Raw genomic sequence first — 16,157 nt, forward strand, 5'->3', positions numbered from 1 at the left:
GTTTTTCAAACGAAATGTTTGTAATCTGTTATTTCAGATTCCCATTTGGCTCGCAATCTCTCATCTAAAATTCATTCATATCGGTCCACTTTTTGGGGTAGCCTCCACATAACGGTACATTTTTCAACCAAATTTGCTTCAATATCTAACTTTGGGTTTTTATTCGGTTCCAAAACTCTCCACCAAAAATTATCAGTATGAGCCCACTTTATCGGGTATCCCTAAATAACGGTAGATTTCCCCTTGGGCCATGAAAAAATGCCAACACCCTTCGATAAGTAAACAAATACCATTTTGTTATATATAAATGCAGGCTATATTTAATAACGTTTAAATTGTTTCTTAAATTTATCATAATGATAATCGTCTGTGGCACGTTTGACACCATTCGCACCCACTTGATTGTTGGGATTTACATGGCCCTCTTCGGCTGCTTTTCTTTGATGGAAACGGCGCTTTTGGGCATCATTGTTTTCCTCGATGTTAACTAAAAATTAAATAAAAGTATAGAATAAATCCCAATATATGTAACTTTCAAATAACTTACATCGATTATGCTGCATAAAATTCACAGCCATATTGGTGGGCACAAACTGTGATGGGCCATCCTTTTTGTTCTTTTGATCCTGCAGCAACTTTTGTTTTGCCTCCTCGGTGGCTTCGATATTTTTAATTTTTGCCTCAATACCCAAATCCACTTCGGGAATACCATTTAACATTTGATTTGATAACATTTCTTCGGAACGATGTGATGATGATTGACGCAAATGATCAGGCAGGGCATAGAGAGCAGCCTCTTCGGGGGTTAGATATTTTTGTGCATCTGTTGCTTGATCATTTTCTGCTGTCTGTGCCTGTGCGAGGCCTTTACGTTTTTGCAACTCTTGTTCAATGTATTTCATCATCTCCTCGTCTTCATCGCGTTTATTTGTTTCGGCCGAGAATTTTGTACCAATACCAACATCATAGGCATCCTCTTCGGCTTCTTTGTGGCTGCTCGATTTTAATGCGTGCATATTTACCAGACCACCTGTCTTTACGTTGAAGGGATCTTTGATTGTGATCTCCTCCTCGGGTGCCAGTTTTTTGCCCAAAGCCAATCCTATTACACTGACTCCATGTGGTCGCTCGCGGAGCTTTTGTCGCTCCTTGATGTCGGCCAAAGGCACTCTGGTGGGAGATGGGGAGACATTAAGGATGGATAAATAAACAAATGCTGATTTACTTACGGTTCCTCCTCCGCTTCATCGTCGGAATTTCGTCGCTGCCTTAGATTTTTACGTGGTTTCTTTTTGAAAACTATTTTCTCTTCTTTTATTTCGTTTTCCAGCATTTTCTGAGCAATTTGTGTTGTGTACTGTTTTGTTTGTAAACAACAAGTAATTTCAAGTATTTGTACAGCTGTCCCATGGGGTATGTTCAGTGTTGAATGTGATGCCATATTAATTGTAGAAGGTAACAAGTGTTGCCAATACATATAATGTCACTGATCTGTTACATTGACACTGTAAATAAGAGTGAAAGAGAGGAAAAATGGCGTTTCATTTAGTTTCGCGGTATTTTTGCTAAATTCTTGTTGGATTGTAATATATGTCGTATTATTTTGGAAAATAATAATAAAATGGAGTGTGTTTTTAGTAATTTCTATGTTAAAAGTAAATATGTGTGTGTTGTGTATAAAATAAAAGAGATAAATAGCCGATAACATTCGTTTTTCCGTGTGTAAAGTGTTTCAAGGCTATTGCTTGGAGTGACTTGTAAAAAATCGAATTTTAGTGGAAATTTTGAACATTTTTGGAGGCATTACGACAAAAAAGAATACTTTTATTAGTAGGTAAGTCGTGTGATATATAAAACAATAGCAAATATAATAAATATTTTTAACACATAGCCTCCTCGAAAACCTAACCTCAAAAATGTAAACCAATAGTTGGAAGGATGTTACTTTCGCAATAATCGTTAAAAACAATTCATCCAATTAGAAATTACCCATATCGGTTCACGTTTAGGTATGAATGATTTCGAATCGTAGGCCCCTCTGTTGTGGAAACTGACATCAAGGCCTTAAGGTATGGATTAAAAAAAAAATTATCGAGGCTTAGAAGGCCATAAGTCGTGGATTTTTAAAATAATTTTTATTGAGGCTTAGAAGTCCTTAAGGCGTGGATTTTTAAAAGAATTTTTATTGAGGCTTAGAAGGCCATAAGGCGTGGATTTTTAAAAGAATTTTTATTGAGGCTTAGAAGGCCATAAGGCGTGGATTTTTAAAAGAATTTTTATTGAGGCTTAGAAGGCCATAAGGCGTGGATTTTTAAAAGAATTTTTATTGAGGCTTAGAAGGCCATAAGGCGTGGATTTTTAAAAGAATTTTTATTGAGGTTTAGAAGGCCTTAAGCCCTGAATTTTTATTGAGGCTTAGAAGGCCTTAAGCCCTGAATTTTTATTGAGGCTTAGAAGGCCATAAGGCGTGAATTTTTAAAAAGAATTTTTATTGAGGCTTAGAAGGCCTTAAGGCGTGAATTTTTAAAAGAATTTTTATTGAGGCTTAGAAGGCCTTAAGGCGTGACTTTTTAAAAGAATTTTTATTGAGGCTTAGAAGGCCATAAGGCGTGGATTTTTAAAAGAATTTTTATTGAGGCTTAGAAGGCCATAAGGCGTGAATTTTTAAAAAGAATTTTTATTGAGGCTTAGAAGGCCTTAAGGCGTGAATTTTTAAAAAGAATTTTTATTGAGGCTTAGAAGGCCTTAAGGCGTGAATGTTTAAAAAGAATTTTTATTGAGGCTTAGAAGGCCTTAAGGCGTTAAATATCAAATATTAATCCTCGTATATAAAATATTAAAAATATAATTTATTTTGGATTACGTCCATTTATTTTATTTTTTCTCTTTCTCTGTATATTTTTGTATTCATAAAAAAACAATTATTTCTCAAAAAAAAAGTCCTGTCCTTTGTCAAGTCCTTTGAAGTAAGTGTGTGGCTGTTTTCTATATTTTCCTGGAAAATACTATTTAGAATTGGTTATTGTGTAGTATTTGTACATTGGTTAGATCAGCGAGGGTGTTATTATCCGGCGAATCGTAAGTTAAATTTATTCCATTTTACTATCCGCATTTACCGCCTTACGTGATTTATAGACACGTACGGTATTATCGGAACCACCAGATACAATATATTTAGGATTTGACCAGTCAATATCCAAGACCTTATCGCCGTGGCCAATTAAATCGTAAAGAGGTGCCTTAGGACTAAAAAAGAAAGATATAAAGAATTATTAAAGTGAAATGGAAAAAGAAGTGATTCCAGAACTCACCTACGACAATCCCACAATTTATTTTGATTATCATATGACCCTGACACAAACAAATATTCCTCTGTTGTTGACCACATAATTGTTTCAACCCATTGCTGATGACCCAAATAGGTGTTGCGTACCACAGAACCATCTGAAAAAAGGATTTATTTTTTTTTTTCAAAATTATTTCTCTTCAATAAAATTTTTTTAAACTTACGATTTGTCCTTGGATCATAAAGTCTTATATTCTTATCGGCCGAAGCAGTGACAATAAGATGATTCAGATTGGAATAACTAGCATCGAAAATTGACTTATTTGTGGAAATTTCAGTTTTAATACCCTCCATATTTAAATCCCACACCTTCATTGTGTGATCCCAACTGCTGGTCAATAGGGTATCCTTGTCCATCCATTGTACAGCTGAAATGCATTCACGGTGACCTTGTAATGTCATTATGGGGGTCTGTAAATAAAAAAATTGATTATATGAAACATGGGATTATCTTAAATTTTTTTGAAAAATAGTTTTAAGCATATAAACCTAAACAAGCTTGGATTTAAAAAAAAAAAAAAAAAATTTGCAAGGACCCTTGTATCGGTCTGTTTTTTAAGGTTTTAAAAGAATATATTTTCGGGGACACGGAAAAGATATAATCCACGCCTTGATTAAAAAAAATGTTCGAGGCGCCGATGTTTTTAAAGAATACTTTCTCGAGGACCCAAACAGTTGTTGAGTTTGTAAAGATTTTTTTCTCGAGTATTTTTAAAGACTTTTCTCGTGGACACAAAAAAACGTGGATTTTTTAAGTATTTTTGTTCGAGTACCCATACAGGCATGGATTTTTTAAAGACTCGAGGATCGAAACAGTTGTGATTTTTAAGAAATGTTTTCTAAAGACAAAAAATGCCTCTATTTTTTAAAGAATATTTTCTGAGGACCCAAAAAGGTCTCTATTTTTTAAAAAAATATTTTCTCGAGTATCCAAACAGGCGTGAATTTTTTAAAGAATATTCTCTCGAGGACCCAAAGATTCCACTATTTTTTAAAGGGTATTTTCACGAGGACTCAAAGAGGTCTCTATTTTTTATAGTATATAAATTTTTTAAGAATATTTTTTACAACGCCGTTTTTTTAAGAATATATTCTCGCGGACCTAAAGAAAAATATTTGTCCCAAAAAAAAAAATATTGTTTTTTGGGACAAAAACGGACCTGCATTTTGTTTACGAATATTTTTAGGGACCCAAACGGACCCGAATTTTGTTAAAGAATATTTTTGAGGGACCAAATGATCCTGCCTTTAAGTTGTTTGTTAGAACGTTTTCTCCTCCAGTTTATTTTACTGGCACTTTGCGACTAAAGCCTTCAAAAAGTAATTCGATATCAAAATTTTCGCCTTAAAATATTTGCACTTATAAACTCACCCTTGTTGATCCCGTTTCAAGTTTGGCCTTCTTCGACGAACCTTCAGCAGCTTCATTAATATCCGTCGACCATATTTTCAACATTGTATCCCATGAACCGGTGGCAAATTTATCTTTCGTAGGGCTAACATCAACACAATCGATGCCACGTTCATGACCCTTACACACCGATACACATTCGACGGAATTTGTTTCGACCATCCATTCCCACAGCATTGCTGTTTGATCCTGAGAACATGATATGAATTTACCTCGCTCTTCATCCAATGATACCCATGATACTGCTTTAATTGGCATAGAGTGACCGGGTATGGTGAGGACATGTTTTCCCTTAATTGTCCAAATGTTAATGGTATTATCATAACAACCAGTTAGCACCCATTTGCCACATGTTTTCACAGCTGATACCCAATCATCGTGTAGCAGACAATCTTGTGGCTCCGGCGCTGGGAATCTTTCAACATATTCAATTTCAATGGCATCTTCAAAGGAAATGGCCTTCTCACGCAAATGATCACACAGTCTCCCTCTCAGATATTCATCGAAGACCAAAAAATCAAATTCAACCGTTCGATGGCTACCATCTGTTGATGTTTGTTCCAGCAACGTATTGACAAAGGTATTCAATTCGGTGGTGGCCACCGTGGCATCAATGGAATATGGAACATCGGGTACACCATATCTGTGGAAAGAAAAAAGTTATAACTACTCCCAAGATACAATTATTGCTCCAGCCTTTTGACTTACTGTTCCTGTTTTGTTTTCAAATGCACTTGAACTTGTCCCTCGCCGTTCTCAGCTTCCATTGCTGTTGTTTTTTTGTTTCTTAATTTATTTACACTTATTCGATAATTTCTCTATAGATTCCAAGTTGGTTTTGTGTTTTCCAACCAGTAGATCACGTTCCAATTTTTCAATTTAAAGGTTTTATTTAATATTTGTGCACTTTTCCAGAATTCCTACTAACAAACACGCCTGCCCAATGTTTTCTTAATTCCCACATGTCATGAAATATGGCGTTGCCATACTCACATAGCGGCTTAGAGCGATAGAGAAGATGCCAGAGTTAGAGAGAGTAGATGTTTAGTTAGTGAATGTAGTGACGTAGAGTACATGTGTTGTCATTTAAGTCATTGACACCGGTTTAACTTTAATGAATAATATATTTCTCCTGGACCTACCCTATCAAAATTGTTAACATTTATGGAGAAAGCGGTTTGATGAAAACTTTACAAATCGTTATATTTTTACGAACCATATTTCAAAAGGGAAAAATATTTTATCAGCAATTTCCTCTTAGTATCCCATAAAGGGTCAAAACTTTGAAAATCTTTAAATTTCCTGAAGCGAAAATTCGATTTGAACAAAAATGTTCACGTCATAGCATTCTTATCACAATAAGATGATAGTCCTGTAAGAGATTTCAATACTTTTTTTGATTTCGATCTTTGGATAACAGACCCTTATCATACACCTGAAGATATAGGGTTCCATTTTTCGTATTACTTACGACAACTAGGGAGGAATTAGTCTTCTTCCCATCGCATATAAAGTGTTAGCGAACGTGCTGTGTGAACTACTAAGTTTGACGAATTGCATCCCGCAACACATCATTCTGAAATAACGTACCCCACCGAACAATTTCCCTGTATACGATCTGATATATGCATTTAAAATCGACAAATATACCATATCTGGCATTAAACTTGCTCAGCCTACCTCATCCTCGGGAGGATAGAATCGTAAAACCCGAACTGATGCAGGAATTTACATTCACTCCCTAATCTTTTCCAAGCACTTCACCAAATTACTTTCGAATCCTGGAAGATAATATGACAGGATGATTGTCACATTTAACGACGTAACTGTGACAGACCCGAAGAGGTGTGCGTGTTACAGGAAATTCATTGAACACTCCGAGAGTGGCGGGGCGAAAAGCAGACATCCAAGGCGGAATATGGTAATGGTAATGCATAAGCAGCTGAATGATCCCGGAGTTGACTATTTAACATCTGCATTAGCGGTACTTCTCCCATCACTGAAAAACAGTTCTCCAGTTGCCCAACATCAGGGTGGATTACGTAAAATGTACAGCACTACACGCCACTTCCACACACATTAGCAGAGGACTTAACCATAACAGTCTATGCAACCGAACAGTTATGGTGGCACTTGACCTATCGTAGGCCATCCATTCGGTCAACCGACAAATCTCAGGACGTTATTGAAACGTTCGATAATCAACTATATGTGTGGACGCCAGTCATATGTCGAATTCATAACAAGAAGTCCAAACACCGAGTGAAATAGAGAGTTCCTCAAGGATGGGTCACATCTCTGGAATTGTTTAACCTCTGCCTTTCAGAATTTTCACAACCACTAGACGGCGTAAAGATCGTAATGTATGCGGATGATTGTAGGATCATGGCGTTGGATCCCTTTTTTGATGACATTTGTGAGAGGTTAAACTTCTACATAGCTGAACTTGTAAATTTCTTCCATTTGAGATATATGAAAATATCCGCCAACGAAATCAACAGACACACTGTTCACCATATGGAAGGTTCAAATGCAGCTCCCGCTGAACATAATGGTCGATGTAGAACTGATTCTGGCCACAAACTACCCTAAGATACTGGGTGTAACGTTCGATATCGTTTTCAATTCATCTGCACAAGCCACTGCTTTATGTGATAAGTTGAGAAGTAGGAACAAGGTCCTTATTGACCTCGTAAAAATACCGGTCAGTGTGGTTTGCGAATGTAAGTAAAACACAGCGGAAGAATATTCGAGTCAAGCCACTGCTTTATGTGAGAAGCTGAGAAGTAAGAACAAGGTCCTCAAGCCGGCAGCACTTGGATCGCTGACAAGAAAAACCTTATTGGCCTTGTATACAAAAGTAGGACGGTTAGTGGTCCGCATCAGCGTGGTTTGCGAATGTAAGTGATGTGCAGTGGAAGAATACAAAAGGGTATCACCTCATGACTACAGAGGACCATCATCATGAAAGTGCGAAGATCTTACCCGTCCATCGACAGAACCATACACTGTCAATACAGTAGTTGCTTGAGTGTTATCGTCGGGAACGCCCCTGTTATAGCTTTATGGACAGAACTCCCCCACCCGGACACGTCAAGAGAGATCTTTATGCTCTAGAGATAGGTCCAAAGATATAAGCGTCAAGCACCATCGTCTATCAAGCAGGTCTGAATGACATTCAAACAGACGCAGTCGCTCAGGCAGTAGAGCAATATAGCGTGAATACCTTTATCGGAGACCACCCCCATCCATCCCAGCAGAGGAGAAACAGCTGCCCCGACAAACACGAGTAGCCTAAACTGAACTAAGATGGTGGATGGTGCATCCGCCTCAATTCTTGTTGAGCAATGATTGACTTGATTGAATTGTTTGGCTCGATACCTAAAACACATCCTGCATGTGAACTAGGACCACACATTGGTTCAGCTAAGCCGACTCACCTATCACCAAATTCCCTATGGACGTAATCTTTTCAGTCATACACTTCATACCAGATAATTTTCTACTTCTAATTCGGCAAATACTGTTCATAACTTCTAACCGCTCCATACCTGGAGGCTCTCCAAAAGTTGAGGTCAAAAGGTAAGAAGTTATAAATAAAGCGCAATTCCATCGAACCACCAACAGCGAACAATAACCGCTTCCGTGGCTTGTCTTTTATTTCTGTGGCTGATACACCACATCTGGGATGAGACTAGGAGTCTGAAACATAGTCTCAATTGTCTTGCGATTTCATTCATTTTTGCACTTAAATAGGTCTATCGATCCGGTTTTGGTTTGAATTTCGATTTCGATAATTTTCGAACGCTTTTAGATCATAATAGACTTTCTTAAAGCCAAAGGTCATAAGTATCTATAATCCCAAAGCATCCGCCACCCTCGAACTTCAAAAACTAAATTAAAACACTCTCCTTCCCAAGAAAATCCCCCAAACTACAATGACACTTGAAGACATTCAAAACTAATAACTCCTATTTTGGTTCGTCGTGTTGGTGCCACTCAAAAAGTTATCTTCTAGTTAACCTTCTTCGTAACACTTGGACAAAAGTTGTTGTCCATTGAGCAGAAAAAAGATAAAAACAAAGCCTGCTGAATGGTCATTCAGACAGATAGCTGGAAGGGGCAAATGAAACGTACGACAGCAAAAAACAAAATTAAATTAAATGAATCTCCCCACTTGATGGCGATGATGATGGCCACTTAACCTCCAACCAGATAATGAAGAAGTAGTTGAAGTGGTTTCAGAGATACAACATTGAATTCGACAACCGAAAGCAAAAAAAAAAAAAAACTGTAACTGGAAATTTTGTTGTTAGCAAAAGTAATTCGGAAATGTCTACATACTCAGGAGGTTGTAGTTTTTAATGTGCATTTTGAAGATGATGGTGGTGATGCTACTGCCTGCCGTCACATTCAGTTGTTGTATTGGTTAATAATTTTTAATTGAAATTGTTGGTCTTACAAAATTTACGTAATTTTACCTGGCTATGTGAGCGCCTATGTCGATCGTCAGTCCAACGAAAATGCTCATTCATTCTCCACCAAAAAAGGAGGTTAACTGACCATCACAACGTCAATTGAAGTGACCACCGGATCACAACATTCACAAACATTTTGTGTAGATCGTGAGAGAGTGAGTGGGGTTTTGAGGAGCCAATTGCTGGAAATTTTTGACTCAAGAGACTAATTTTTCAGAGTGTTTTTTAGAAGTTGGCAGAGTTTAGCTCAACATTTATTATCTTGGGCCATTAAAATTTAGATCTCTTTTTATAATTCTTTTAAACTGACCTTTTATTTAATGGCTATTTGAAATGTTTATAGCTTCTTCTTTTTAAAACATTGTTTTAATATTAATAGTCATTAACATAATTATAATAATTAATAATTAAAATTAGTACTATATACTAGTACATTTTAAAAAAATATTCTTTAAAAAATCCACGCCTTGTATGGATGCTTGAAAAAATATTCTTTAAAAAATCGACGCCTTGTATGGATGCTTGAAAAAATATTCTTTAAAAAATCGACGCCTTGAAAAATATTCTTTAAAAAATCGACGCCTTGAAAAAATATTCTTTAAAAAATCGACGCCTTGAAAAAATATTATTTAAAAAATCAACGCCTTGTTGATGGGTCTTGAAAAAATATTCTTTAAAAAATCGACGCCTTGAAAAAATATTCTTTAAAAAATCGACGCCTTGAAAAAATATTCTTTAAAAAATCAACGCCTTAAAAAAATATCCTTTAAAAAATCGACGCCTTGAAAAAATATTCTTTAAAAAATCGACGCCTTGAAAAAATATTCTTTAAAAAATCGACGCCTTGAAAAAATATTCTTTAAAAAATCCACGCCTTGAAAAAATATTCTTTAAAAAATCCACGCCTGTTTGGGATGCTTAAAAAAATATTCCTTAAAAAATCCACGCCTGTTTGGGATGCTTGAAAAAATATTCCTTAAAAAATCCACGCCTGTTTGGGATGCTTGAAAAAATATTCTTTAAAAAATCCACGCCTGTTTGGGATGCTTGAAAAAATATTCTTAAAAAAATCCAAGCCTGTTTGGGATGCTTGAAAAAATATTCTTTAACAAATCCTACTCAAAACCATGGAACGTACAATCGACACCATGATAAAGAGCAGTATACCCAATGATACACTGAAATACAAACAACATGCGTAGTTAAAAGGGAGATCAGTGGAAACCTCTTTACCTGAGGTAGTACACCTTCGTATAACTTAGCGGTATGCATTGACATTGAAGGAGCCTTCAACAATGTCAGCACTAATACGCTTATCCAATCCCTAGATACCTTCCAAGTTGACCGGGCAATCATAGACTGGGTTAACTCTATGCTAAGGAATAGATGAATAAGCTGTAGCATACATGATATAACAATCAGAGACAAAGTAGGTCAGGGAACACCACAGGGAGAGATTTTGTCACCGCTCCTGTAGGTAACCACCATATACGCAATCTTAAGGAACTTAACCGACGAAGGATTTGAACCAGTCTGTTATGCAGATGACGTTATAATACTTCTTAGGGGAAAGAATCCAAACTTAACAAACTTAAATGGAAAATACAGAAAAGGGCTGACAAGGCCCAAAGATGCTGGTGTTTCTTCAGAAGAGCCGTAGGCCCTAAATGGGATTTCAATCTATAAGAACGCTATTAGAACAAATATAACATACGCTTCTGTTGTCTGGTGGACAGCAATGGATAGAAAATGTAACGTAAAAACGTTGCAGAAAGTTCAAAGAACGTGTTGCCTAGGATCAATGCGTACAACACCAACTAGGGCCTTGGAGACAATATTATATATGCATCCAATAGATATCCAAATAAAATATGAAGCGGCAGTTGCAGCTTTAAGACTTAAAGCAATGGACGAGTGGATAGACACCGGACCCAACACACACCGCACAAAAACATATTACAGGCAACTACTGAGTCAACCTTCAATACCTTTGACTCAGACCGCATACCTGAAACGAGAGTATAATACCGGGTACCGAAATTTCTCCTCGCCTTACATATCACAGCATGATTCTACAGGCGGAGGTTCAAGCTATACCAAGGACAAAATGCAATAAATATTATTACGGACAGCAAGCAAGCTATAAAGGCAATATCTTCCAAAACAGTTAAATCCAAAACTGTACTGGAATGTATAAATACCATTAATGATTTCTCACAACAAGGACCTGTACGAATTATATGGGTACCGGGTCACCAAGGAATCATAGGCAAGGAGATAGCAAATCAATTAGACAGGAGTGCCACTACACTACCCACAATAGATGTGAATACCCTTTAGCGAAACACGCCAAGAAATAAGGGAATGGACGAATGAGAGCCACAAAACCCCTTGGGATAATAAGGGGACAGGAAAAATCACCAAAATTTTATGGGGCGACCCAAGGGAAGACAAAACTAAGCAAATCCTAAGGCTAAACAAAAGAGAAATAAGCCGACTGACGGGTATTCTGACGGGACACCTCGGCCTGAAGGCAAGATTGGATGCGAAGGTAGTAGCATTTGCAGAGCGTGTGGGGAATACAGTGAAACGCTGAAACATTTACTGTGCCATAGCCCAGCAAATGACACTCTTCACAGACTAAGCGATCTGCCTCAAATGGGGGGTGTGAATGGAAAAAATATAGTTTTTAAAAAATCCACGCCTATTTGGGATGCTTAAAAAAAATTGTTTAAAAAATCCACGGCTGTTGTTATGGGTCCTTGGAAAAATATTCTTATATTTATATATATATAAAATATTGTTTAGAAAATCCACGCCTGTTTGGGATGCTTGAAAAAATATTGTTTAAAAAATCCACGCCTATTTGGGATGCTTGAAAAAATATTGTTTAAAAAATCCACGCCTATTTGGGATGCTTAAAAAAAATATTGTTTAAAAAAATCCACGGCTGTTGTTATGGGTCCTTGGAAAAATATTCTTTAAAAAATCCACGGCTAGTTCGGATGCTTGAAAAAAATATTTTTAAAAAATGTTCGCTAAAAAAATATTAAGTTCATTACCTACCCTATATCCATGTCAGTCCGTCAGCTGACATGCGCATCGAACTGTTTCGAACATTTTTTGTGACTATCGGAGGCCAAATATTGCTTTGCAAAAAAAATTATTACATAATTTAAAAATGTACGTGCCGCTACCACGACCGCCACATAAGTTCGCATGACATATAAAGGAAGATGTAATACCACCAGTAGGTTGTTTCCCTTCCCTTAGCTCCCCCCCTACGAAACTTATAACCGGTTGCTTCTTCGTGTGAAGCTTACTAACTGATTGTCTGCATATGGTAATTGTTTAATTGCGTTCCGTCCAAAAAAAAAAAAAAGTGAATAGACGGACAGACAAACGCCGCTTAGCCAGGCCACTTAATATGCATTAGAGGTAACGCTCTAACAAAGTAACCAAACCGAACGGAACGAATCAAAGCAAAACATTTCACCTCACCTCAAATGATGATGGACGGGACATGTCCAATTGCAACAGTTAGTGGCGATGATGATGATGACGATGATAATCGTTATGATTGCCAAATAGGAAGCAAATGGACAATTGGGGTTAACAAAAAAAGACAACAACAACAGACACTATTTACAAAAGTAAATGGTAAGGCATGAAACGGGAAATGATCAATGATCGCTTTGATTGTGGCCTGGCAGGCAGGCAGCTGCTTGAATAGAAGAAGAAGACAAAAAGTGAGAGTTTCACGATCAGGTTTTTGTTTTTTGTGACCCCTTGGGGCAGGATTCGATGGTGAAATGTTGGGCACATTTGTTAGACGCTGAAAGGAAAGTTTTTTAAATAAAAAAATATTTTATAAAAAATTATATTTAATATAAAAATATTTTTTTAAATAAAAATTAATTTTTTAAATGTTTTTATATATTTTTTTTTTTAATAATTATTTTTTTTTGAAAAACATTTTTTTTAAAATTTTTTTTAATAAAAAAAATTTTTTGAAAAAAAAATAAATATATTTTTTTTGGAAATATTTTTTTGTAATAAAAAATATTTTTTTTAATAAAAATTATTTTTTTTAATAAAAAATATTTTTTTTAAAAAAAATATTTTTTTTTTAATTATTATTTTTTTAATTAAAAGGCCTGCTTTTTTTTAATTTTTTTAAATTAATCTAAAATTTTTTTATTAACAAATTTCTTTTAACACAAAAAATACATTAACAATTTTTGTTTAATTCAACATGAGAGGAATCTGTGATATCCGCTTAAATAACAAATAAATGGTGAAATGAGGAAAGGATAGACGAATGGAAGAAGGAAAAAAGGTGAAAGCTGAAAATTGGTGGTTTCACTTAGTTACGACCAATTTGATCGACTTGAGATTGCAAGTTGTTGATGACCTCCGAGGGTACTTGGTCACCCAAAATTTCGAAGAGGTTGATACGTTGATTGCCGGGAATCTGTTCATAGGCACCCAATTCAATACCTTCTTGCACGTTTTGGATTTGGGCATCCTTGGGAATGAGGAAAGTCTGTTGGGCCTGGCGGATGGCTTCGTTGGTGTAGGCGGCACCTTCACGTTGTTGTGGCATAGCGGCAACGAAGGCCACCAGGGCGACGAGGGAGAAACACACCAAGAAAGATTTCATTTTGTTTGTCTGCGTTTTGATTACTAAAAAAAATATCACAAAACAAAAAAAAATATTTTTTTAATATTTTTTTTTTTCAAATTCACTTTTATTTTCTTTGCTCGATTCAACACAAATCCAATTTCCGTTGATCGCTTGCCACGATCTTACCTTAAGCACGTCGAATACGTTAATAATATCCAAAGTGTGTGTTGAGCCAGGGTTTATAAACTTGGCTAACAACAAATTTGAGTGGTTTTTGTTAACGTTATTTTGCTGCTCAGTTATGGTAATGAGAGAGGGCTCTCTATGAGTAACTCTCTCTCTCTCTCTCCCGCTCTGCAGTAATACATTACTCTTAATATTATTTAAGCATTTTGCAAAATTGTCCATTATTTTCAAAAATTTTTTATGAATCTCCCAACTCATCTTCAATTCAAAACACGTTAGTTACGTTTTTGACGTCGTCTTCTTTCACTTCGGCCAGAGACCAAAATAACCACAATGAAAGTGTATCTTGATTAATTACGAATTGAAAAAAAAATAATAATTTGTTTGGGAAATAGGGGTGATAGATGCAAACCACGACCATGGATCAGTGACATGACACTAGGTGTCTCCCACTTAAAAAATAGTCATTAGGCAGACTTTCTTATCCATGAGACTTTTTTAAATATTTTTCCACTTCCCAAGACAAACGCAGTCCTACAAAATAGGCGTAGTTTTTTTAAAGAACATTTTTTCTACGTCCTACAAAATAGGCGGGGATTTTTTAAAGAATATTTTTTCCTACGTCCTACAAAATAGGCGTGGATTTTTTTAAACAATATTTTTTCCTACGTCCTACAAAATAGGCGTGGATTTTTTAAACAATATTTTTTCCTACGTCCTACAAAATAGGCGTGGATTTTTTAAACAATATTTTTTCCTACGTCCTACAAAATAGGCGTGGATTTTTTAAACAATTTTTTTTCCTACGTCCTACAAAATAGGCGTGGATTTTTTAAACAATATTTTTTCCTACGTCCTACAAAATAGGCGTGGATTTTTTAAACAATATTTTTTCCTACGTCCTACAAAATAGGCGTGGATTTTTTAAACAATATTTTTTTACGTTACAAAATAGGCGTGGATTTTTTAAACAATATTTTTTCCTACGTCCTACAAAATAGGCGTGGGTCCTACAAAATAGGCGTGGATTTTTTAAACAATATTTTTTCCTACGTCCTACAAAATAGGCGTGGATTTTTTAAACAATATTTTTTCGTGGATTTTTTAAACAATACGTCCTACAAAATAGGCGTGGATTTTTTAAACAATATTTTGGAATGTCCTACAAAATAGGCGTGGATTTTTTAAACAATATTTTTTCATACGTCCTACAAAATAGGCGTGGATTTTTTAAACAATATTTTTTCATACGTCCTACAAAATAGGCGTGGATTTTTTAAACAATATTTTTTCCTACGCCTACAAAATAGGCGTGGATTTTTTAAAGAATATTTTTTCAAGGCCTACAAAATAGGCGTGGATTTTTTAAAGAATATTTTTTCAAGGCCTACAAAATAGGCGTGGATTTTTTAAAGAATATTTTTTCAAGGCCTACAAAATAGGCGTGGATTTTTTAAAGAATATTTTTTCAAGGCCTACAAAATAGGCGTGGATTTTTTAAAGAATATTTTTTCAAGGCCTACAAAATAGGCGTGGATTTTTTAAAGAATATTTTTTCAAGGCCTACAAAATAGGCGTGGATTTTTTAAAGAATATTTTTTCAAGGCCTACAAAATAGGCGTGGATTTTTTAAAGAATATTTTTTCTAAGGACTACAAAATAGGCGTGGATTTTTTATAGATTATTTTTTGAAGGGGAACAAAATAGGCGTGGATTTTTTAAACAATATTTTTTCACGGCCTACAAAATAGGCGTGGATTTTTTAAAGAATATTTTTTCACGTCCTACAAAATAGGCGTGGATTTTTTAAACAATATTTTTTCAAGGCCTACAAAATAGGCGTGGATTTTTTAAACAATATTTTTTCCTACGTCCTACAAAATAGGCGTGGATTTTTTAAACAATATTTTTTCTAAGGCCTACAAAATATGCGTGGATTTTTTAAAGAATATTTTTTCCTAGTACAAAAAAGGCGTGGGTTTTTTAAAAATATTTTTTCCTACGGCCTACAAAATAGGCGTGGATTTTTTAAACAAAATAGGCGTGGATTTTTTAAACAATATTTTTTCTACGTCCTACAAAATAGGCGTGGATTTTTTAAACAATATT

The 16,157-nt window shown here is 35.5% G+C and overlaps 3 protein-coding genes across 3 annotated transcripts; all 3 read right to left on the minus strand.

The window, feature by feature from the left end:
* Window positions 1–292: 292 nt before the first annotated feature.
* On the minus strand, window positions 293–1,441 carry LOC133321101 (splicing factor C9orf78). The gene is made up of 3 exons (XM_061530200.1): window positions 1,230–1,441; window positions 548–1,170; window positions 293–487 (listed from the first exon to the last, which is right to left on the minus strand). Exons 1-3 carry the CDS (start codon window positions 1,439–1,441, stop codon window positions 321–323), a joined length of 1,002 nt encoding a protein of 333 aa, XP_061386184.1. The 3' UTR covers window positions 293–320.
* Window positions 1,442–3,089: 1,648 nt separating this feature from the next.
* On the minus strand, window positions 3,090–5,624 carry LOC133321103 (ribosome biogenesis protein WDR12 homolog). Its single transcript, XM_061530202.1, has 5 exons — window positions 5,466–5,624; window positions 4,719–5,400; window positions 3,511–3,757; window positions 3,312–3,444; window positions 3,090–3,246 (listed from the first exon to the last, which is right to left on the minus strand). Exons 1-5 carry the CDS (start codon window positions 5,522–5,524, stop codon window positions 3,090–3,092), a joined length of 1,278 nt encoding a protein of 425 aa, XP_061386186.1. The 5' UTR covers window positions 5,525–5,624.
* A 7,977-nt stretch (window positions 5,625–13,601) lies between these two features.
* On the minus strand, window positions 13,602–13,898 carry LOC133321104 (uncharacterized). The gene has a single exon (XM_061530203.1). It carries the CDS (start codon window positions 13,896–13,898, stop codon window positions 13,602–13,604), a length of 297 nt encoding a protein of 98 aa, XP_061386187.1.
* Between the last annotated feature and the right edge of the window lie 2,259 nt (window positions 13,899–16,157).

Source organism: Musca vetustissima, unplaced genomic scaffold (assembly GCF_032173495.1).
Source record: "Musca vetustissima isolate MV318-11 ecotype Yass unplaced genomic scaffold, APGP_CSIRO_Mvet_v1 utg112367, whole genome shotgun sequence".
Lineage (NCBI taxonomy): Eukaryota > Metazoa > Arthropoda > Insecta > Diptera > Muscidae > Musca > Musca vetustissima.